General features: G+C 23.1%; 2 protein-coding genes across 2 annotated transcripts; one reads left to right on the plus strand and one right to left on the minus strand.

The window, feature by feature from the left end:
* Nucleotides 1–940: 940 nt before the first annotated feature.
* Nucleotides 941–26671, minus strand: LOC122856722. Its single transcript, XM_044158506.1, has 10 exons — nucleotides 26148–26671; nucleotides 18108–18218; nucleotides 17519–17690; nucleotides 15544–15673; nucleotides 6452–6690; nucleotides 3408–3548; nucleotides 3201–3308; nucleotides 2863–3123; nucleotides 2479–2734; nucleotides 941–2133 (listed from the first exon to the last, which is right to left on the minus strand). The coding sequence occupies exons 1-10, from the start codon at nucleotides 26216–26218 to the stop codon at nucleotides 1064–1066; spliced, it is 2559 nt and encodes an 852-aa protein (XP_044014441.1). The 5' UTR covers nucleotides 26219–26671; the 3' UTR covers nucleotides 941–1063.
* LOC122856723 lies at nucleotides 10428–11298 on the plus strand. Its single transcript, XM_044158507.1, has 3 exons — nucleotides 10428–10608; nucleotides 10677–10951; nucleotides 11015–11298. The coding sequence occupies exons 2-3, from the start codon at nucleotides 10800–10802 to the stop codon at nucleotides 11229–11231; spliced, it is 369 nt and encodes a 122-aa protein (XP_044014442.1). The 5' UTR covers nucleotides 10428–10608; nucleotides 10677–10799; the 3' UTR covers nucleotides 11232–11298.
* Nucleotides 26672–26694: the final 23 nt, after the last annotated feature.

Raw genomic sequence — 26694 nt, forward strand, 5'->3', positions numbered from 1 at the left:
ACAGTATATTTTTGAAAATTTTATATTTATTTTTTTTCAAAATTCAATAATTGTGTCAACATAACGTGACGAATAATTAAATAAAATCTAGTCACATACAGTTCTTCACAATAAAAAAAAATAATTATAATTATACTAATAATAATAATTAAAAAAGAGAATTTTTTAATTTCATTTTTAATATTTTCTTCCTATTTATAAATACTGAAGTTTTAAATTCTAAACGTATTGATGCCACACGCAGAATAAGGCTGGCTTACAATCGTCAGGATATGTTTTATTCTTGTTGATAAAAATAAACAATATAATATTAATAATAAATTATAAATTAAATTATTATAAAATAATTGCACATGAATAAAAATGTCGTATGCTGGATAAAAAGACAATTAATAATAATGCGATTAAATATGTTTTTTAATAATTGAGCTACCATGTTGATCGATAAATAAACAAGCACCAGCCAGACTTATCAATAACATTGTTCCCTAAGTAAAAAAAATACTGTGGATCAAGTTTAGTATCTCATTTTTAAAATTTCATTAATTGATTTTATAAATATATTTAATTATAACTTGAAAAATATTTCTTTTTTTACATGGCCAACTATTAAATATATATTTTTCTATAATAATTATTACCGCCTTTTAAACAAATATGGCAACATAAAAAAAAAAAAAAACAATTTAACACCATAAAAATTATATACACAAAAATAATAATTAAACATATAAATAAATGAGATAAGAAAAATAAAATAAATTGATTAATCATATCACAAAATAATATCATAAAAAATTTTGCAATACTCACAATAATTTAAATAACAATTAAGAAAAAAAAAATAAAACAAATTGTTTATAAAATTATTAAATATATAATTTAGAGTGTGTATTTACATGAAGCATTGATTAATTTAAAAACCAATATTGCAAAAAAACTTTTTCTTGTTCATAACAAATTTATAATTTCCATTGAGCAGATATTTAAAATCTTGTCTCTCTCGAAAAAAAAAAAAACATCAAGATTTAATCGAAAAAAATAAAAAAAACAATTTCGCTTTCTAAACATAAACTTCACCTCTGCCTTTGGCACCAGCAGTTTGAATTCCACTCAAAATAAGTGCATTAGTACTAGCTGGTGTTGAAATTCTTCTGTGTGGTTCTTGAATAATTCTTGGTCTTGGCTCACCACCAACAGAACTAGTACGTTGTCTTGTACCATTTGTCGTTGTTATACCAGCACCACCACTAACAATTGTACCAGTATGTTTATTTGTTTGTAATAAAATTTGATTATCATGTGGTAATGATTTACTACGATCTTCTTTAATTTGTAATATTGCTGGTGGTCCAGGTAATGATGTTGATCTACGTCCACGTGTTTCAGTATTTGTTCCTTGTGTTGTTGTTTCAACAATATAACCTGGTAATTTTTCTGGATTAATTATAATTGCTGATCTATCATTATAACTATCAAATATTGGTGATGTACCATGTGAACCAAGTGGACTTTGTCTTTCACCAATTAATGGTGTTTTACGTTCATCATTATCATCAATTGAATCATTACGTGATACAATACTTTTTGTTGAACCACCAGAACTTTCTTCTTCACTTGAATTAACTTCAGTTAATGTTGCAACTAATTGTTGATTATTATTTTGTTGATTATTATAATTATTATTGTTATTATTAATATTATTATGATTATTTGTATTATTATTATTTGTAAAATGTGTCATTGATGACATTGTTGTTGTCATAAAACCAAGTTGATTTAATTGTGACATTGTAACTGGTGTAAATGTAACTGGTGCAACTAAACCAGCACCTGTTAATGTTGGTGATAATACAGCTTGTGCAAGTGCTGCTGTACCACTTTTACCAGATGTTTGTAAATGTTCTGTTTCTTGTATTGGACTTAGTACAACTTGTACAACTGGTATGTCCGTTGGATAATTTCCATTTGTTGGTATACAACCAACAATACCAGCACCAATATTTGCTGCATTTGTTGCTGATATTGCTAATCTTTGATCACGATCTGTTAATTCTTTTGTGACATCTGGTGTTGGTATACGTGGACGATTTCTCAGTGTTATTGGTACTGAATTTAATTTCATCATTGATGCTGAAAAATATCAACAGAAAAATATAAATTAATATTTTATTCTTGCTAATAAAAGATATGTTTTTTTTATTCAACTTTTGTTAATGATAAGAATGTTTTTTTTTTTTTTTCAAGTTATGTATTTCCTGGAAATCTAATTTAAGTATTGTTTTTTAATTTTATTTTTTATTTACGTAATATTATTTGATGATTTATTGTGATTTTTATCATTAAACGAGATAATTAATGATCATAAATAAACGTGTAATGAGAAAGTCTTTATTCTTTGATTCGTTTATCTTGATAAAAATAAAAAAAAATATTATAATAATGTTGTTGGTTTATTTATTTAATTATTAACTTTACCTTGTCTACCCATACGTTGATTTCTGACACTTTTTCTTCCAACTAAACGATCATAAAATGACATTTTTAAATTTTGATTTGGATTTGTTTGTGGTAATCCACCAGTTTCTGGACTACTGTATACACTATTATGACGATTTCTATTAAAAAATCCACTGCTACTGTATGTTGATGAACTTCTAACAGAACCCATTCGTGTTATTTGACGTTGAAGCCAATTTTTTCTTCTTTCAACAAGAGGTGTATCAACACTTTCCTAATGTTCAAAAAATGAATAAATTAAATACCAAATTAATATATGTAAATAAATAATAAATTAATTATATTTTTTTACAATAACTCATTGATAAAAAATTCCAAGAATTTATTTAAATAAATACTTACGTAATCAGCATACATGTCATCTTGATGTGCTTTTCTGTGTTGATTAGAATTATGAATGTGTGAGCCAAGAACAAGATTTGCATAAAGTGCATCACTTTCTTTGACCTTGTAACGTTCAGCTGAACCAGCTGGTTCTTCACGACGATATTGTTCACTGGCAACAGTGTATGGCAAGTCTTTTGGCACAACTTCATCCCAATATTGATCTTTTAATAATTCTGGATGTTCTTCATGCATCTCATCAACAATCATGTAACCAGCCTGAACAATTTAATTATTTTTATCACTTAAAATGTCATGATTCAATGGAATAATCATTTTTTATTATTACTGCTTACCTTGATGTGACGATCAATCAGCCAATTGAGCTCAATATCATCGTCATCTTCACCAAATGGATTTATCAACACCTCAGCAACTTTTAACCATCCCACGTAAAAGCAAAACTGTTTTAAAAAAAACATTAAATAAATTATGACATTTTTTTAATAATTTTTATGCCAAAAAATAAACTGGTTAAATTATTAATTAATTAATTTATTTACCTGGAGAATTGTAAATACTGGAAAATACATATCTGGCTCTTCATATTTACCAGGTGGTAGTGTGGTATTTGGTGGTCTTGCCACAAATTGTCGTCCAAGTAGAGCAGAAAAAAAATATGCATAAAGTGACAATGTGACTACCTGAAAAAAATTAAAAACAAATAAACATTATTAATTGTTTAAAACTAATTAAATAAATAAATAGATGCTTCAAGCTTTTAATGATGCTTCATTTGTTATTTTCTCGTTGAATAATTGATAAATCCCTGAACAATAATATTATTGTTTGACTTTGTTTGACAGATACATATCAATTTTTAATCAGCTGTCAGGATTATCAGCTGGAGTGATGACAAATCAACTGATACATAAACAATTAACCATGTCTAGAATCATCAACACACCATGACAAATTAATGACATTTTTTCATCAAATTAATTTATCATTTAAACATTCATACAATGATCATGAATCAACACATTTTTTTGTTGATAATTATTTTTTTTTTTTCATAATTATTTTTTAATTAATTATTATTTTAATTGTTTATATTTTTATGTGTTAATTTGTTTAAAAAGGGCCAATTAGAGTGCAGTGCTATTAGCGCTCCAAAAAAACAGCGGGTTGTCATTGAACCCGGTTGGGGTGCCTCCAAATAAAATTTAGTAATTTTGTGACGCAGTTTATCGGTGTGTGTGTGATTGTGACGACATAGGAAGTGAAAGCTCCGTAATTATTAAGTTTTAATTAATTTTAGTGACAGTGATGATTAGTGAAAATAGTGTTGTTTGAAAGATCTTCTTTTGCTGAACAAATGTACGTAAAAATTTATATTAATTTATTATTTTTTCAATACGTTTTTGGCTGCTGAATAGCTGGCGTCCTTTTTTATTTTTTTCTTTTTTTTTTTTGGAGTTTTTTATTTTGAAAAATTAATTATATTTTTTTTTGTTAAATAATTAATTTATCATTGTTTATAAAAATAATACAATAATATAAATTATTTATTATTATTGTATTTTTATAACGATTGTCGTGGTTTTTCTTTTTTTTTTTTTTTTTGGAGTAAATTTTGGGCAAACGACAAGACGGAATGACGTCATCGTGATTATTTTTTTTTTTTATCAAATAAAGTCATTAAAATATAGTCACATAATAGACAAACATATTGGAAATACATTTTAATTCGAAAAATACATGATTCAATATATTTTTTAACGTTTTTTGAGTTTTTTTTCGGATTTTTTTTTTTTTGTCAAAATGAGTATGCATATTTGAGAATATTTTTTTGCAAGCTCGGCCATATTGATTTGGCGGCGAATTTAAATAATTAAAATAGCAATTGAAAATTTTTTTACCAATTCGGCCATTTCGTTTTGGCGGTGAATTTGAATTTTTTTTTGCTAATTCGGCCATATTGTTTTGGCGGTAATTCAAAAAGTATTTTCTTATGTTAAATTTTTTTTATTTCTAATTATTTACAAAATAACAATAAAATACATAAAATAATAAAAAATTTATTTATTTCTTTTAAATTATAAAATAATTTCATAATTTTATTTTATTTTTTTTTTAATATTAATAATTTTTATTATAGACTAATAAAAATAATACTACGAAATATCGATGCAATATAAAAAAAATAAAATTAAAAATTGAGTAAAACGAGAATATAAAAAATTTAAAAAAAAATAGTTTTCTTTTTTTTTTTTCAATTAAACAAGTATATTGTTTTTATATATTTTAATTTTCCAAGAATTTTTGTGCCGACTGTTTGGCGCCTTGGTAAAATACAATAATAACGCGACCCGTCTATTAGGGAGCCAAGTTGATGAGTAATTATCATTGCACAACAAAACATCAACAGCCACAAGCCAATGTGTCCTCATGCACCTTCTAATTGCGCATAAGAAAACAACCATGTACCTCATTCCTTTCCGGGCGCACGTGTAAATTCCATAAAAAATATAAAAATATAAATAAAATAATGACAGTCGTAAAAATTCAGATAAACTTTTTCAAAAAATAAAAACATTTTATCGCCATCATCATTCGGGGTCTTTATCGATAGGTATTTAAAGGTCATTAGAATTTTATATATTTTTTAAAATTAAGTACACCTTGAAGTTGCCCCCAGAGGTCATTGTTTAATTAAAATAAAAATATAAATTGAATATTTTAAACAAGCAGTAAATTAACGTTAAATATATTTTTTTTTTTCAACATTAAATTGTTTGTTAAGTATTTAATCCAAAAATAAAATAACAATTTTTTTTCAAATGAAAAATAAAATTATAAATCTTGAAATTTAATAATTAAACAATTACATGTTTAAATTGAAATAAAAAAATTTTAATTTAACATTATTGTTGCTATTTTTATAAAATAACAACTATTAAATTTTGAGTCAATTAAATTTTAATTATAGATAATTTAATTTAAAAAAAAAAGGCATTATTTGTTTAATTTATTATTTAATTTTGTTTATAAATTATTTGACAATAATAAATAATTGTTTCAAGTAAATTCAATTAATTTTAATGAAAAATTTAATAAGCTCGTTGATAGATTTGTAAATTTATTATAAATTTAATGTCAAAGTGTCAAGTGACTGACATTTTATTTCCCATTGGACTTTGACAGTTATTTTTTTATTTTTAAAAAATTATTTTCATTATTGTTTTCAAAGTCAGTGACGCATTTAAAATGAATTATAAACAGCAGCAGTACATAATTAAACGTGTACGTGAGAATAAAACTTGTATCAAAAAGATAAATTAAAAAAGAAAAAAAAAATATCTGATGAAGATGATGCACACACAGGATGGATTATTTTCATTAACGCAATTATCTATTCTTATATATGTTTTTATTTGCCATTTAATTTTTTAATTATTTAAACAAAATTATTATTCATTGTAAATATATTTTAATATTGTTTTCTTTGTTTTTCAAGTAAAAAATTTAATTATTTTATTACTAGAAAAATAATTATAGGATTTACTTATTATATAAAATTTTTTAAAATTAATTATTGACTTACCTGAGTATAGACAAGTGGCACACAGACTGTGTCATAACCAATAAGTGCACCAAGACGTTTTCTGATATCGCTAAGTTCAACTAATAATGTCTGCACAACATGATCACTTGTTATTAATTTTTCTTTTCTTGCACGATTTATAATATTCGTTGCCCAAACAAGTGGCATCCAATATTTTGACATTGCTGCTTTTTTATTCATCATTTCAAATATTTTTTTTTCTGATTCCATCATTAAACCTGTAATTAAAAAAATAACCAACATACAATTTATTATTATCAATTTAACAAGAAAATCATTTAAATAATACACCAAAAAAAAAATTATTAACAATAAATTAATTTGATTATTAACTAATCAAATTTCAGTTGATATTTTTGCTGAAAATAATAAATTTAAGCCTTTATTTTATATTATTTTTATTTTGTTAATATTAAAATTCGGTGAGGTGTATTATCCTCGACAAAATCATTCAAGGCAATCGATTTTGATGATACGTTCTCGCAATGAATTGACAAACAATTGATGGAGGTCTTGTCTAGGTCATTTAAGGAAATTAAATTATCAATGAATTTTTTTTTTTATTATTTCTTTCTTTTTGTTCACTATTTATTTTTCAGTATATACATTTCATTAGTTAATAATAAATAATTAAAATAATAATATCAATTTATAGACTACTAAAAATCCTTTGTGATTCACGCTTTTTTAAAATTATTATTAATCTTATTTATTATTTTTTTTTCAATTGTAATTTGAGGCATAATACTTGGCTCAGGTGTCAAACTGCGAAATGAAATATGTCGACGTTTTACTACATGCATTTGCAATCGATACAATTTTTTTTTAATTAAAAAAAAAAAAACAAGAATTATTTTCATGACTGTGAATAAAATTAATAACGGATGTTGATATTTTTATTTAACAACAATTGGGGTTTTTAAAAAGTTTTGAAAATTTAAAAATAGTTTTTTCCATTAGATGATATTTTCCATGAGGAAAATAGTAGTTCAAAAATTACTAGTGTTATAAAACTTGGTGGAATTATAATCTTGGGTTTTTTTTTTATTTATAAAATATATTTTTATAAATATTGATTGACAAAATTATTTTAATGCAGCCGTTATAGTGTTATGCGAGTTGAAACAAGTTGCATGTAATTTCTATCGAGACTGGTTCCTTGCTTGATGAGGAACAACTTTAATGATAATTATTATGACTGGAGTATTAAATAAAGTATTAAAGTGCACATACATCTTAAGATATAATACAGATATTGATGAACACGCAACATGTTCATGTAACTATAAATAAATTTCTCAAGTATGTTGAACACTGGCGCCATCATCATCATCGAGAAAGACGTGAAAAAAAAATTTGAAAAATTTATAAAATCAACAGAAATTAAATAAAAAAATAAATATATATTTTTTTTTATCTATTGTTTTATGCAAGACGTTCATAGAAAATAATTAAAATAAATCGTTGAGAATTTTTCCACAATAACGAGTTGATAAAGTTTAAAAAAAAAACCGGATGAATTTTTTTTTTTTCCATTCAACTTTATAAAATTAAATTGAAGAAGAATAATCATTTAAAAAAAATTTTTTTCTTCTATTTATATCTATGCAATAGATTCATAGAAAATAATTAAAATAAATTGTAAAAATTTCTTTACAATGAGTTAATAAATGGTGAAAAAAATATCGATGAAATTTTTTTACATAGTCAAAAAATAAAGTGCAATATTTAAATAGTAAATATTTCAAATTATTTTTATTTAAATAGTAATGTGATAATGATTTAGACAAGTTGTGATAATTAAAGTTGCTATTACTCCGTTATTTTGTTGGTAACAGTCATTGACACTTGATTATTATTTCTATTTTAGAAATAATAAAAAAAAAAAAATTTATATTAATATTATTTCGATAATGAAAAAGATAAATTATTTTTTTTAAATCCTATTTTGTATAGTTCAAATATCCTTTTCTTTATGGCGACATTTTTAAATTATTTCTGCATCAGTGCTCGCGAAAAAAAAAAAAAAAATTATAAAACATGAAACGAAGATACTGGAAAGAGATGCTGGACAAGGGTCAAAGTCCTTGTTCACGGTGTGTGCATTGCTGCAAGGTCGTTGTGAAAGTAAAAAAAATTTACGCCAAGAGAAAAAAAAAGAAAGATGACTCCTTTCTTTCACCTTATTCATATTTAATTCTATTTATTTTTTTTTAATCATCATTTCATTTTGCAAACTCAGACTTGATTTTTTTTCTTCCTTAATTTTAAATGTATTTTTTTTTTTTTTTTTTTGATAAATATCCATTGGAGAGACGAGATGATTGTAAAAAATGAGATGCACCAAAACCAGTATTTCTTTTTGATCGGTATTTATTCTTTATCTTTGTCATCATCTTGAAATTAAATTTTTATTTTAAATATATAACTCAGTGTAATATTTAAAATATGAATTTAATTGTTCAGGGAATTTGAATGATGAACTTTTTATTATTCTGAAACTATTTTTAAAGAAATTAACTTGATGTAGAGATTATTAGATACTTTGTTGATTTTATAAATAAAAAAAAAGGTGATGACTGATAAGAAAACATATTAAATACTTGATGAATTTTGTTATACATGAGCAGTTTGATTTTAGATGCCCATGTGTTAACGTCGTGTATTTAAATTATCAAGTTAAATTGATATTTCGATTATAAAAATAGCTGACCTAAAATTATTGATGAAAATAAAATCCGTTCGATATCTCACAGTATAAAAAAATTAATTGTGGTGACTCTTGAACAATGAATTTCGTCAAAATGAAGATTCTTATAATTTTAATATTATTTATAAAATTTTCAACTAGCAATTGTAATAATCAAACAATAAATCATTTAAAAATTTCTACAATTGATAAATCAATTAAACTATTTATCAGTAAATTATATCAAAAATATTTTCATGGTTTTGGTAATTTTGATGATAATTTTTTACACTTTAATGAACAATTTAAATCATCATTTCAACAAAAATTTACTACAACAAAAAAAGAGCTTATTGTTAAACATAAAGTTGATAATTTTATTAGAAAATTTAATAGAGAAATTATTTATTTACGCGATTCTTATGATAATATATTTATTGATTTTACAAATAAATCATCAATCGTCAATGAACTTTGCTACAATGATATTGTTGAAAATAATAGTACATACAGAACCCGGTTGTCTTCATTTACAAAAAAATTTATTTCTCCAAGTTCTTCATCTAAAAAGTGTATTTTTGATATCATCATGGATAATTATAAATTCAAGGTAAGTTATAAATAATAAATTAATATTATCTCATTTTAAAAAATTTTTTTCTCGTAAATTTTTTATATTTATGATTAATTCTTATTGGTTTTTCTTTTAGGCATCAAAAAATTTAGACTGTGATGTTACTGAATCACTTCAAATGACAATTTACAATGTCTATGTATTTATAATATTTGTGTTGGTTAAAAATTACACATTAATTAAATCAGTTTATCATCAAAATTTAATTGACAGTTTATCAAGGCCAAATACAACAGGTACTTATTTAAAAAAAAAATTCAATTAAACATATTAAATATTTATTTAATTTTAGAATCAATCAGCTGGAATAAAAAATCATTGAAAATTAAAAAACGAATGATTGATGACGTTCATTTGATAACTCAAGTGGTTGAGAGTAAATTAATCAAAGCATCCAGAGAAATTCGTCGATGTGATCCAATAAAACATGAAAAACGTATGAATTAATTTTTAATTTATCATAAAATATATTTGTAATTGATATTTTTATTTTATTTGAAGATGTTACGTATGAACGATTTACAAATTTCATTCAAGCTTGGGTTGGTAGTGAAGAATATTTAAATGAAGATCATGATTGTGACAAAAATTGTGCATTTAGTGAAACACAATTTTATGCTATAGTAATTTATTTAATATTTATTTACAAATCCATTCTAACGTAAAAGCAATTTATCAATAATTTTATTATTTTTTTCAAAGGATTATTTCAGTAAACAAACTGATCGTATTGATGAAGATTTGATTCCAAATGGTACACTGTATAATTGCACTGAATTTCCTGATTTTAATGTTTTCTATGTACAATCAAAGGTAAAGAAAAATATTTATATTTATTAATTATGTTGGTGTTTAATAACAGATTATTTTTTTGCTAATAGCCAATTAATACAGAAAGAATTTATCATCATTTGGCATATGAGTCAACACATGGACAAAGAAATAAACAGCCTGATTTATCATGGGGTAAATATAAAATTGAAGGAAATAATACGTATCCAGAGATGAAAAAATATACATTGAATCAAATACGACACTCATTTTGGACGTGGACTGGAAGAATTTGTGATATTTGTTTGTGTTATCTTGATCAAATAAATATGCCAAATTCTATTAGAAAAATAAGTATGGAACCGGTTGTGGCATCATCTGGAGCGTAAGTTTAATTTAAAAATACAACACATGAAATATTGTCTCGTTAAATAATTAAACTTTGCAGAATTGTAACTGGAATAAAATGGATTATTGAAGATGATATATTATGCCTGAAAATACAAGAAGGAAATTACATTAATGGAAGTATTTATAATGAAAATTTAAACTGGCTTGGTGCAGAAAATATTAAAGATAAAATAATTCTAAATGCAAATTTACGTAGTTTTAGTTTGGAGGATTTTATTTTACCAGAAGGATCACTTGTTGCTGGTTTGATTTAAATTACATTTTTTTGTTTTAAATAAAACTCGATAATAATAATTATTTAAATTCATTTTAGGTGTTAAATTTTTTGTTATAAATAATCAATTTTATCTATCACTTTTTGGAGTTGAAATTGATAAAAGTTATGATATTTTAACTGATGGTAAATGGTATGATCCAGTATTCAACAAGGAAAGGTATAAAAAAATTTTTTATATTTTCCAATAAATATTTATTTCCTTGTCGAAGTTTTATTAATTTTTTAATTGTTGATAATAATAAAAATTAATTATTACAGTGAGGAATTAATTATTGAAGAACCTGATTCATCTGAGCTGGCTCCACTTGACATTCAACATTCTGTTGAACGTGAATCAGGCAGATACTTTGTTAAATTACAACCGACTGATATTAACAAAGATTTTTCACAAACAACAATACCATATTTTGATATTCAAAGTGTTGTTATAAATCCACCCGCACCAGTTAATGGTATCGGTATTTATTACAAAGCAAGTGAAGGCTTTGGTGGTTTCCTTGCACTCAAATTAATAACACCAGACTATTCAAAAATTAAATTCAACATGAAAGCGATTGAAAAAAAATTTAATAATATCGATGAAATTATAGAATCACAATTTAATATCTCAGTTGAGAATCATGACTCACCAATTGTTTAAAAAAAATATATATATCCGAAAAATAAATAAAATTAATTAAACAACTATTTTGACTATTTTTTTTTGTTCTTAAACATTTACGTTTTTTTTTTTAAATTATAAAAAATATTTAGACATTTAAATTAGCTTTTTTTTGAAATGATAAAAATAATTTTTTATCGTGTCATTTTTAAGATATTGTCTCATCATTTTTTTGCTATTATCAAGTCTAATATTTATTTCAGGCAAATAGCTAATAACAGTATGTATTTTTTTATAAATTTAATTTTAATTAGGCACGACTTTTAGAAGGGGGTTTGTTTTAATTGCTCATTTTTTTTTACAAAAAAAATCAACGATTTTTTTTTTGTTAGATAAATATTGCAATAAATATTTGTCTAAATAATGTACAAATATTATTTGGTATTATTTTATTAACAATAGTAAATAATAAAATAAATAATTAATGAAAAAAAAAAATATATATAAAGCTAATGGCGCCAGTGAAAATTTACGATGCACGATTTTGATTAGGAAACATATCCATGTTCAATTAGAAGTCAGAATTGGTTTTACAATTTTAATCTAATTCAACTTTTACATACTTATTGAGCACATACAAACTATGTGTTTTGTTTTATAAATAAATAAAATGTAATTCTAAATTTATAAAAGTCTTCTTAGCAACTTGAAAATTTTCCATTCATAAAAATATAAAATTTTTAAATTCAACAAAAAAAAAAAAATATATATACATATTTAAATTATTAATTTTTTTCATATGTATATACACATAATAATATTCTATTTCATAATTTACGAATAGGTTAATGAACTCTGGAATTCGGGTGGTTAAAAAAAAACGTAATAAAAAAAGATAAAATAAGACAAAATTAATTATCTATAAAAAGTCGAATCACAGTGTGACGCAGCGGTTGTTGATCGTGGCTTGCATGTAATATGAGTTTAGTTATTTTTTTTTTAATATGTGTACATGCACATTGGTTAAGCAAAGGAAAAAAAAGATAACTAAAAGGGCTATTTCAAGGCCAAGATGATGGTTGAGTGGCCTAACAAACTACTCGTTGAAAGATCATGAGAATATTTACTGTACAAGTTATATTTGCGACCTTGAACAAGGTCGTCTTACCATTTATTTGTACAATAAAAAAATTTAAAAAAAAGAAGAAAATAAACATTAAAATGATAATAATATAAATAACAAGTTTTAAACGTGAATAGACAAATTAAATTAATAATAAAAAAAATATTTCTGATATAATTTTCATTCATTAAAAAAAATTAAAAACAAAATTACTATTTTCTTTTGTAAAAAAGTAAAAATATATATTTTTTTTTTTTTGAATTTATTTTCAGTTTCATAGTAATTTGTATTTTAAATAAATTGAAAAAAAATTTATCTCAATTTGTCAACAACAATTTCCTATGAAATTTAAAATAAATTAAATATCGATTAAAATAAATTTCTAAATTATTATTATAATATTGTGTGTGTAATTTGTATGATGATCGTTAGAAAATTTAAATAATCAGTGTTTGGTATTTAGAACGATAGAAAAAAATTTAAAAAATATATATTTAGTTTATAAACATGTAAGATTTTATCGGTATCACCATCGATCATGTGGCAAATTACTAGATTGATATATTCGTGTTACGCCCCAGCTTCCTTTTCCTGATTACTTTGATCGTTTTAACTTTTAGTGAAATTTACATAGCTATTTCTAGAATCTATATTTAAACACTGATAATAATTATTTTATTTCATTCAAATCATTTTACCACAAATAAAAGACAAATAAGTAAAATCATATCAACAATTTTTTATAGAAAAAAAAAAATTTAAAACTTGTTTTTTATTATTTAAAATTATTAAGTTAATAATTAAATTACATTTTATTTATATCCTTGAATTGAAAAGATACATCAAGGTTAAGTAATGTATTTTTATTTTTTTTTCATTATTTAAAATTTTATTTGTGATAAAATTTATTCAGGAAATGTTTCAACAATTTTATTGGCTTATTTTTTTTTTTTTTAATTTTTATTATCTTTGCTGCTAAGTTTTTTGTATAATTAAATAAAAAAATATGTTGGACACTTGTTTTACCATCTTTCAGACACATGAAACACCACTTTAATTACATATCATCATTGATAACACAGCTCTCAATGATTTTCTACTATTTAAAAAAAAAAATATTTATATTCCTTTTTCAAACATTTGCAATTAACTTGGCGCCACAAAGTTCTACTTAAGTTCTCATTTCACCATTCCGGAGATAAAAAAAATAACAAATATATATCCAATCACACAGAAAGTTATTTTTTTTTTGCTTTTTAGTTAATATTAATCATAATAAAGTTATAAATAAATTTTAAAAAAAGTTTAATTATATTTAAATAGCTGTTAGTAGCAAATTTTTGATTAAATGTTGATAAAACATGATATGTTAATGTAAAACGGTACAAACAAGTGAAAAAAAATAAATAATTAAAATAAATGAAAATAATAAAATTAAAAAAAGATTCATTGGAATTTAAATGTGTTGGAATTTGTGATAGAAGACTGTGACTTATAAATACCAAAGAAAGTTTCATCTGATCAAGTTTATTTTTTTTTTTTCTTAATTTAATTTTTATATTTCTTCTTTTTTTTATGTTGAATTAAACTAGATATTATTTCTTACGTTATACATATCTACTATTTTCTATATTTAGAACACAGGTGGTTTTGAGTTTCACCATAATTACAAGTTTTAATAATCAAACAACATTGACAATAAATTTGTTTTTTTTTTTTTTCATTTATCGTATTTAAAATTCAAGTTTAAACAATTTATTATCGATAAATGAACTTGGTTTGATTTTATTTAGAGGCTAATTTATCCTGCTTTTTTTTGATTATGAATTTGTTAATTTAAATAATATATTTATTGTTTATTTAACTCGATGAATGATAAATTTTATTCAAAAAAATTCAACGTTATTTAATGAAATAAAAAATTATTTTTACTGTTGAAGAATTTTTAAAATACAAAAAGATTTTCAATTACATAAATCTTCCATTGTAAGTTTTTTTTATTTTTTTATTTTTCAAATAACGTGTTCATCTTCTTCAGCTTAATTTTTTTTTTTCATTTAATTTCATTTCCTTGTTTTATCGAATTTTTAAATATTTATAAAATAGAAAAAAAAAAATATGCAATGTATTTTTTAATTAAGAATTTATCAGAGCTATTTAGAAAAAAGATGAAAAAAAAAATTTATATATATATTTAAGTTTGTTGTAAACAGGGATATAAAAATATAAAAAAATTTGATATCTTGAATTATTTATTTAATCTCGGTCTCACGTTTTGCAATAGTTTTTTTTGTAAAATAAATTTTTTATTTGTTTGGTGAGTTCATGGAAGATGCATGTGATGTCTTTCATAAAAGTTTCTCATATATAAATCAATTTTTTTTTGTTTATAATAATAAATATATTTTATTTATTTGAATTTTATTTTTATTGTGATTCTTGGGCTATTTATATATCGTCTAGAAATGATGTGATTGTTTTTTAAAATATTATTAAATTTATGCTTGTATAGAAAATCCAACAAGGACAAAATTAATAATATATTTATTTAATTTATTTACTCACCTACATCGACGATATGTTGAAGTGTTGGAAATCTTCTTTTAACCCTTAATGATATCCTTTGGAGTGTTATGACATATGCTAAAACTGCATATCTCACAATATTTCGTCTCATTAGACGACCTCGTTCATCCTTAAATTAACAAAAAATAATTTTATAATTATAGACTTTTTTCTGCTAGTCATATTTGATATAAAAAAAATATTTATAAATAAAAATTTCATGCAATTATGCTTCTAGTATTTCAACAACATCTTAACAATATTATCCAAAAAGTTTTAGAATTTAGTTTCAATTATTTTTATTTCTTTTCTTCAATTTTATATGGAAAATTTTGTAATGAAAATATTTTGACTACTTAATCGTGATAAGCCATTAATTATCTTATTAAATTCAATTCACGTTTTTTCTTTTCATTTTCAATTACTTTCCCTGTATCTGAAATTTAATTGAAAAATCACGTTTTGAATAATTATCTTTCTATTTCTATTTATCTGTCATTTATGTATAGGCTTTTTTATTTTCATTTAATTATTTAATTTACTGTTTTAATCGAGGGCCTCTCGTTTTTTTTTTTGCTTTTTTAAAATTTTATGCTTTTTTTGTGCTTTTATATATTTTTTTTTATGCAATGATGTGCTAGCTTAATATTAAGTTAACACAACTTCTTTAATAATTATTTTATTCTAATGAACTCTTAACCAAAATTATGTGCTTTTTATGTGTTTTAATTCTACGTTTAAATTAATTTTTTATTTTAATTACTTTTTATTTGAAAAAAAATTTTTTTTTGTCCTAAAAATGTTGTCCTAAAAAAATTATTTAAATGAAAAGTAATTGAAATAAAAAATTAATTTAAACGTAGAATTAAAACACATAAAAAGCACATAATTTTGGTCAAAAGTTTACTAAAATAAGTTAATTATTAAGGAAGTTGTGCTAGCTTAATATTAAGCTAGCACAACATTATTCAAAAAAAAAATTATTTGAATTAAAATCGATTGATGTCAAAAATTAATTTAAACGTAGAATTAAAACACATAAAAAGCACATAATTTTGGTCAAGAGTTTACTGGAATAAGTTAATTATTAAGGAAGTTGTGCTAACTTAATATTAAGCTAGCACAACATTGCATAAAAAAAATATATAAAAAAGCACAAAAATATATTAGTTTGTGTTCATTGTGGTGTGCTAACCTTCTACAGGTGACATATCGATATCAAACAATCACTTAATATATTTATTATTGCAAAATTATCATCAGTCATACAACAATGGAATAATAATTCAAATCCAGAAATAAAATTTCCAAATAACTCGAGCAAGACGCGTTTAATCGTTTTCATTTTATATTTTATTTCAATTTTGTTCAATTGACTATTGCACATATGCAAAAATAAAATATAAATCAACACGTTTTCACCTTGTGGTTTATGTGAATCCCTACTTATTCTGCACCTTTCCCTTTCGGTGTCAGGAAAGTGTCTGCATTATACACTTGGCATGTGTAACAATTTAAAAATTTAATTTTAAAAATTACTATAAATTATATAAATAATATAAACTAGATTGTAATAATAGTCATTTATTTATGACACAAAACGTAATCAATTTACAGCTAATGACATCAAAAGATGTCATGGTGACACATTTGTGTAATTCAAAATTTTCAAAACCTCAAATCTTTTACATTTTTTATTTATTTATATTTTTTTCTCAACAATATTTTAAAAGTTAGTTAACGAGTTGTGAAAAAAATAATAATCACGTCTTGGAATATATTTATTTTTAAACTTTATTACTGATTATTCTTTTTTTATTGTTTTTTTTTTTTCTATCTTCAACTAGTTTTATTTTGTATTGTTTGTTTTTGTTGTTATTATTATCTCTAATGTCTGTTAATTTTGTATTTTTTTTTATCTAATATTACTGGTTGTATTTTATATTTTATTTTATGATTTTCAGATGATACTTACGTTACCGGGAATTGCTGCACTGATGAAGAGCGCAAGATTGTCTGGCCAGGGAAGAAGTTTGTATTGTTCCCACCATCTTTTAACAACAAGACTCACGTAGAAACCGAGGACAAAGGACATTGGTATTGACTCACTTGAACTTCCAAAGTAGTAACGTATTTTTTCAAATATTCTAAAACAATTTTTTCACAATTTTATCATATTATTTTCATTAAAAATACATTTGAAGTTGAATAATTTTTTAACATTAATTAATTCTGGGAATTTGATAAATTATATTTTCATTATTGTTGATGACAATTGACAATATTTTATTTTTATTTAAAAGTGCAAAAAATTTAGCACAAGGTAATATTTAAATATGATAATAATTGAAAAAAATATTAATCTTTAAATATTGATTTTTAAACCACATGTACAACTTGACATTCAATTTAATTTTCTTATCGAATTTATTGCTAAGGTCACCCTTGAAATTGTCGGGTCAAGGTCAACATAACCATTTGCAAAATTAAAATTAAAATTTCTTTATCTTTTTATTGTTTATTTTTTTAAATTGATTTACATTTTTTTTTTTTTTTTTGCTTACCTTTGCTGTGGATCAGTTAGAAGATATCTGTAGGTTAAATTTATTACGTAGTAGACAAAAAGATATGCCAAAAGTTCGCGCCATATGAGCTTGTAAACTGACCCCTTCCATCTGTAATCAAAAATTAATATTTATATATAATAATACTGCTTTAATTATGCTGCTTTTTTTTGTTAATATATTTTTTTTTTTTCATTTGTATTTATAAATTGTTTGCGTAACACTAGTTTCATTTTTTTTTTTTTTATATTATTAAAAAACTTTCACTGGATAAATAATAGAATGGGGAGATAAAAATTATTGACGAATATATAAAAATTTACTTTGAAATTGTTAACAAAATGGCAGTTGATGAGGCTATAAAAAAAATCTAGCGGACATCCGGAACTATTTTAATTTGTATCGAGTTTGTTGTATGAAAAAAAATTATCATATTAGCACAATACTCAAAGTATTTATAATTTTTATAAATTAACAATAATTGTCAAACGGTTAATCTTTTTGAAAAAATAAAAAAAAAAAAAAAAACCAAAATGAAATCCGGTTCGAAATCGGAGAAAGTGTAATAGCATGCAAACGAATAATAATTTTACTCAAAGAATTCACAAGAATAAGAAAGAGAAGACGATTAACTGTTTTTTTTTTTTTTACAAAAAATATTAAATATCAAAAAACTTGGAAAATAAAAATGAAAGAAAAAATATTTTTAATGATAAATTATTTGCAATGACAATATTTTATATAAATTATTAAGAAAGTATAGATTTAAAATAATTAAATGAATTAATTTTAACACCCATTGATCAATCGCATCTCATCGAAAATAATCATTGCCAAATTTATCCTTGAAAATTAAAAATTTAACAAAATATCATTCGGAGTTTTGTGTCAGTAGGTCATGGTTATAATTTTTAATAACTACTAAATTAATTTCTTCATATTTAAAACTATTATTTTGCGTAAAAACAATATTTATCGACAAAGAATTTTATTATTTCGTTGATTAAACATCAGCGCGCATGTGCAGTAGATCGTAATGTTTGAAAGAGCCTTCGATATGATTTTACGATGACGCCTACACAAAATAAAACCAAAATAAAAGTAGCAATAATTTATCATGACAAGTAATTATTAATAATTACATTTCATTAAAAAAAAAAAAAAAAAATTTATACATTAAAAGATGCTGAATTAATCGATTAATATTTTAAATAAAAAATTTTTTAATAAATATATATAAAAATAATAAACGTCATTAAAACAAATGTAAAAATATTTTTCAGGTATATGAAAAATTATTATTTATTTAATAATGTATATCGATGATTAAAAACAATCATCAATATATTTTTTTCGTTGTGAATTGTACGTGTGTATTTTATTTTTTTTTCTTTCTTTTTTTTTTTACGTCTCGTTTTCAACGCTTCTGGTTTTCATTGTGTGCATTACAGTGACTCCGCATCGATAGGCAATTTGCAATTTGCATTTTGCTTTTCATTACATGACTAACGAGACGAAACGACAATAGCGCCACTACAACCTAAGCGTTTAAAATTTCAATGCTTAAAAAAATGCAATGACAATTGTAAAAAAATAAAAACAACAATATAAAAGTACATATTTTTTATAAATATATATAGCATAGCTTACGCGTTAAAATTATTTATTTATATTACAATAATTCTGCGAATTTTTAATGCTTGATTTCGCTTAGCCTTGATGAGGATTTTTTGAAGAGATTCGAAGGGGATTTTACTCGTGTAAAAATTAAAAGTCAGGGACGTTTGTAAAAATAAGAGAAAAAAAAAATTATCTTTATAAAATAATATTTTTGAAGTCAATAGGAAGTAATATTTAAAACAGAATAATTTAAATAATAAAATGAGCATGTTAAATATTTATCTGTTAAAATGTGCGTCATTTTTTTTTTGTTTGAAAGGGAGAAAGATAAATCGAGTCTAGAAGAAAAAAAAAATGTATAAAATGATAAATAGTTTAGAAGAAAAAAAAGCTCTTTAGATAATAGAAAAAAAAAATATGAATTGATTATTAATATGCTCAATTAAATATGAGTCTCATTGCCCTACTTTGAACAATCAATTTGAGTTATAATGTGCAAGATGACTGGTGGTCGTCCTTCGAATAACCGGGTGAGGTGAAATGAGGAAATAAGATCACTGTGCACACATTAACTTGTGGTAGGTAACGGACATTTATTTATTTGTTTATTTTTTTTAACACAAAAACAAAAAGAAATTTTGAAAACGTACGTCTAAATTTCGTAAATTTTATTATCTTTTTAACGCGGTCTACCTAGCCCCCCTGCTTCCCCCTCGCGAATATAAATACAAAATTAATTATAAATAAAAGAGCTAAAATCCTCGAGATGATATTTCCTCAAAAATTCTTGGACCATTGCATAATAAATGTCTCTTAAAATAACTGGCAAAATTTTTATTTACAAATTTTTTTAATGAGAGAAAATAAAGATTACTGCAGAGTTTAAATAAAAATATAATAATTTTTAAAATACATGGGAATAACCCATCTACGTCAGTGGTAAAATTTCATTTTTTTTTTTTTTTTTCGTAAATTCTTTTTTTAGTATTTAAAAATCAAGTTTAAAAGTAACGGTTCACTGGTCAAGGCTCGTCAAGGTCTCATGACTTTGATCATCCGAGTTTACTTAACTCGTTGTTACCCTGTAATTTAAAGAAAAAAATTTTTTATTTACAAAAAAAAGATGGGCTAAATGAGGTTAAGATGAAATAAATAAAATAAAAAATTATAACAAGAAAATCAAACGGAAATTTTAACGGATTGATAACCATAAACGGATCAATTGAAGACAATTTAAGTGAATAAAATTGTAAATTTTAGCTTCTTGGTTTATTCAAGATGTTGGTTTTTTTTTTTCTTTTAAATTTCCGCTATGTACAATTTATTGCATAAACTTGCCACCTGAAATAAAACCATCTACAGATATAATACTGTAACGGCTTGTATCATGAATCTTCAATTATTTTTTTTCCGCCAAAAAAAATTTACTACACAATTGATAATGCAATGATAATAATAATAAAAAAATACGAAAATAATTATTATTAAACGATATCTTTTGACATATTTATACAGTAAAACGATAATTTATATTATTTTTATTTTTAAATAAAATTTATTGTGAAATCGAGACAGTAATTGTCTGTTTTAAAATGGCAATCAAATTATTAGCGGATGTAATAAGTCAATTATCATGACGTAATTTTGTCAGACTGAAATAAAAAAAATATTATTAAATTAAACATATATATATATTTATTATTCTAAAATATAAATAATTTTTTTTTATATTTCATTATGATTCTGTTGACCTTCAGTAAAATGGAATCTAATGAAAATTCAAAATTTAATAATTTTCAAGTTTACAAGTAGTTTGCTATTTGCAGTAAAAAAATTAATTAACTTATTGGAAAAAAAAAAAATTAATTGAATAAAATATAACAAGACAACAATTTGACCCTGAATAAAAAATATGAATTAAAAAAAATAGAGTTAAATTAAAAAAACAATAGGATGTTAGTTTGCCTAATAGGAATTACAGATCAACATCAAGAATTCATGATTATTTTTATTTTCAAACGAAAAAAAAATATATAGAAAAAAAGTATTACGGATTTACTTTCAATTGTACAATAACGATGAATAAAAAAAGTTTTTTTTTTGAAATAATAAACAATGAATGATGTGCCGCAATGATTAGAATTTTTAGACGAGTGACAAGCATACTGATGAGATATTAAATTCTTTGACAGTGACACCTTTGCAAGTTAAATTAGCCTTGTCATTTTTTTCACTCAATCATTGTAGAAATATATTTTTAATAAATTTACAAAATTATAAATAATCATCATACCCAAAACTTCAACCAACACAAATTATATAAATTTTTTTTAAATAGCAAAATCAATATATAAAACAAATATAGTCATAGAAAAAAAAAAATATAATAATATCATTGAAGGACAATAATAATGATTCAAATTTACGATTAAAATCGTCCTTAAATTATTTATTGACAGTTTATTATTATTTACTCGGTACCAGCCTCAAGAATGTGTCAATGAAAAAACAAGATTTTTTTTTTTGTTGAAGGGCATTAATCTGGAATTTCTAGTTATAATTATATCCTTAAAAAAATTAATTTATATCCAGATGATTTTGACAGATAGGACAATAATCAATTTAACGAAAATCAAGGTGACCAACATGTTGAATTATTTTGATGGATCATTGCTCAACTCTTACTTTTTTTTTTATTTAAAATTTTATTTCAAATGCGTGATGATGTTATTGTGGCCTCACGCGAAATTCTCTCGTTGATTTACAATATAAAAATAATAATATAATAATGTATTGAATGAGGAGGTCAACTACCTTCACTTCAATCATTTATCAACATGTTACAACATTGGCCCTGAACCTGAAACTTTAATTTCAAAGTTTCTTTTTTATCTCGAGATTTGTTTATTTTTCTTTTGTCAGATGTTATTTAATTGAATAATAAATATTATGTGCAAGTCAATGAATGAAAACGTTAATGATTAACTTGAAAATAATTGATAAATAATAAAAGGGAAAATAGCCAAAATGTATTTTAAATCTAGCGGACGTGACAAGGCCATAGACACTGTAATTCAAAAACATTGCATAATATCATCACCCATTGTTGGTCATGCTTCGAAGCTTGATACCACACTATGTGTTTATTTTCAACGTCCGTATGTTTATTTATTTATTTATTATTTCTAATAACAATTATTATTATTTAAAAAATAAATATTAATATATTTTTTTTTATCTCACTAAATTAAAATAAATAATTTTTCCACCAAGCATTTAATTTTTTTTTTTTTCTAAATTATAATAATGAAAAAAAAAACTAATAAAATTACAATACATTAATGTATAAAATATAAAAAATTTAATTACAATAAATTAATGTATAATTAGAAATCATTTAAATATAAAAAAAAGGTTTTTTATAACTTTTTTTTTAATCGTCAAGGGAAATTAGAATTTGTGGTTTTTTAAAAAAAAAATTGAAACAGCTGTTGAGTGAGAATGTTGATAAAAAAAATTAAAAATGATAGTTTATTTATTTATATTTAAAAAAAAAAAAAAAGAGAGTAGAATTAGGAAATGTAAATGTGAAAAAAAATTGAGCCAATGAATAATGATGATGACAAATATTTAATAGAAAAAGAGACAGAAATATAGTGGAACAAGTGAATGGAATAACCCATACACTTGTTGATTAACAAGTCTGGTATGTATGAAATAAAATAATATGTATATGTATCACAATATATATATATTTATATAAATGTACTTGTGCAAACACGTGCGGTACAATGTTGAGTACAGTGGCACCTAACCGGCCCAGTCAACGATTGCAATAAAGTCGGGTCAGCCTGGGTTTCTAGGCGATTCGGTAAGCAACATAGCGGCACATATTGCCAGTACACTTTTCATACAAACATAAATATATTGTGCACTGATCTTTCTCTCTCTTAGTCGATCAAAATGTGTGTCACAATTTATACTCATTTTATTATTTTTCAATTTAAATAAATCATTTTAATTTTTATATTTTAAAAATCGCTTTTTTTTTATTTTTTCTTTTCAATAATCACTGTTGATTTTTCATTTAATTAATTTAATTAATTGATTGATGTAATTATTTAACATTTAAAACATTTTGAAAATTTTTTTTTTCATTATTTTAAGCTGGAAAAATTGTTTTTGGTTTTTTTTTTTTGCAATTTTTTGATGTTAATTAGAATTTATTTATTCAATGGAAAATTGTTGATGATTAAAACAAGTGTGATAATATTTAGCCGGAAATGGATAATTTTTTTTTTGTTATTTATTTATAGTTTAACTGACAGGAAGAATTTTTTTTATAGACATAAGTTATTATAGACTAGATATTTTCTATTTAAAGGATAAATTTAACAAGTGATTAGTTATTTATAAACTTGTCGATCTGGATATTTTCCATTTCGTGAATTTGTGATCAATGATTAAATTTTTTCTATTTTCTTTTAGTCATTTATTGATATTTTTAATTTTTTTAAAAATACTATTTCTGGTTTTATTATAAATCCAAATAAAAAAATATGAAATATTTCTACCCATGGATTAAAAGTGTTAATGTGGTTCCGGTTGTCATTGGACCGAGACGACCTTCACCTGTGTCAAATTAATTATTTAGAAATTTATTATTACAGAATTATCAATTTTTTATGCATTGCAATTTTTTAATTTTCTCTTTTTTAAATTTTAAAAACACTTGGGTGTTTATTTAAAATTAAAATTTATTTTTTTCAAAATAACTACAGCTGCATTCTATTGAAAATTCATTTCAAGACTCAATAATAAATGAAAGAAAAAAATATATAAAAAAATATATTTTTTTTTATTTTCAAATTTCCGACACTCAACTGCGGTATCTTTATTTGTTCAAGTGATTAAACTCAACATTTGTAAATACTTAAATTTTTTTATTGAAAAAAATAAAAAAATAAAATACGGAAAATGGTTTTCCTGTTTTGTATTTTTAAAAAAATTCAAAGACTACTAAATTATTTGTTTTTAATTTATTTTTTTATAAAATAATTATTAGTAATTATTATTTAAATGATAAAAAAAAAAACAAACCTATAGAAAATGATAGTTGAACATGATTTTAAATGTTATTTCATCAAAACACGTGTAGGAAATTAATGAATTCAAAAAAAAGACGTATTTAAAAATTTCTTTGAAAAATCATAAAAATTCAATTAAATATATTTCAAACTAGCATCGTTATCATGTTTATTATCAATTAATTACAAATACGTGACGAGTACAACAATTTTTACGACGTTAAATTCACGACAGCTTTGCAATATCACAAGCACCATTTGCGCAACGACAACATTTTGCTATCGAAATGAATAAGAAAAAAAAAAACAGTTAAAAAAATACATTGAGTTAATAAATCTGGAAAAAATATCTATTAAATTCAATCTTATGTGTAATAGACAAGGTCAGTGCCGTATTAACCAATCAAATCAATGGAATTAAAATATTGATTGCACAGAAATTAATAGCCACTTTCTAATTGACCCAGTATCTCATATATTATTTCAAATTTAAATAAACCTTTTATTTTAATTATAAAAATTAATTTAATTATTATAAGCATAATTTATTAGCCTATATTTATCATTCAAATAAAATTAGATCAGAAAGTTTATAATGATTAATCATAAAACAAAAAACCACGATGACATAATGCTCATATATTTTTAAAAATAATAATTTCGAAAAATATTCATAATGAAATAATGATTAATATTTGATTAATTTTTTAACCCAAAGAAAGAGTAGTTAAATAAAAAAATTATAACAATAATGCCATAACTCAGAAACCTAATTTTGAATTTTTTACCTTGCAATAATAAAAGCGTTCTGGCAGGCATCAGCTTACGAGTTCGAAAGTTAAAAGCAAATTGCACAACAATAAACTTTGCAATATCGCAATGTTAACACACAACGGTTCCTAACCGCCCACATACTTCATTGTATCCCTAATATATACAGACTCATGAATGCCAATCATTTAATATGACAACGTAATATCTTGACGAAAAAATAATATTTATAAAACAACAATCAATAGAAAAAAAAATTCGTATATAAAGCCACAAGAAAGACTGGTCCAATAAGGAAAAAAAAAATTGAAAAATAATAAATATCATCTCGTTATCATCGTGTGTTTAAAATGATATTAAAATATTCATATTGCTGAAGAAAAATAATGCAGGTGAACGACAGTCAACTAGTACAATTTAACACGAACAAAGTCCACTTGACAGATCAACATGATTTCCATTATAAAAATATTTAATTTTAATTTTTTTACTTTAAAATTATATCAAGATAATTGGTGATATTATTTTTTAATTTATTAATTTTTTTTCGTGAATTACATACTTGACAAGAATCCTCCAGAAACAGCCAAAGCTGGATCCATTTGGTACTTCGCTAGCGTAGGAAATTGTCATTTCCCGGTCGAATGAACCAGCGACGCACCCCTTCCTGTCGAAATTTCAAATAATTTTTTTTTCTTCAGTTTTGAATTAAATTTGCTGTGATATTACACAGCATACACGTTAAAAAAAAAAAAAAACCACTATTCACAAATTTATAGCTAAACTAATAATGAATTTAATTTAGTTTAATTATTTAATTTTTATTTAATAACTAATTCGAAAAAAAAAAATAATAACACTACCGCACTTTGTTTAATATTTTTATAACTCGCATGATTTGTAAATTTTTTTATATAATATTTTATGATAAATTAGGTTTTTTCTTTTGTTCTTTATCACTTTCGAAAATATAAAATATATAATGCGGGTTCATATATTTATGATGATAATATTAACGACACCCAACAGACCCGTACCCCGTGTTAAGTGACAAGATACTAAGCTCCAGTGTCTGAGGTAAATGTAAGTCATGTAAGTCAACCAGAGAA

Source organism: Aphidius gifuensis, linkage group LG5, assembly GCF_014905175.1.
Source record: "Aphidius gifuensis isolate YNYX2018 linkage group LG5, ASM1490517v1, whole genome shotgun sequence".
Taxonomy (NCBI): Eukaryota; Metazoa; Arthropoda; class Insecta; order Hymenoptera; family Braconidae; genus Aphidius; species Aphidius gifuensis.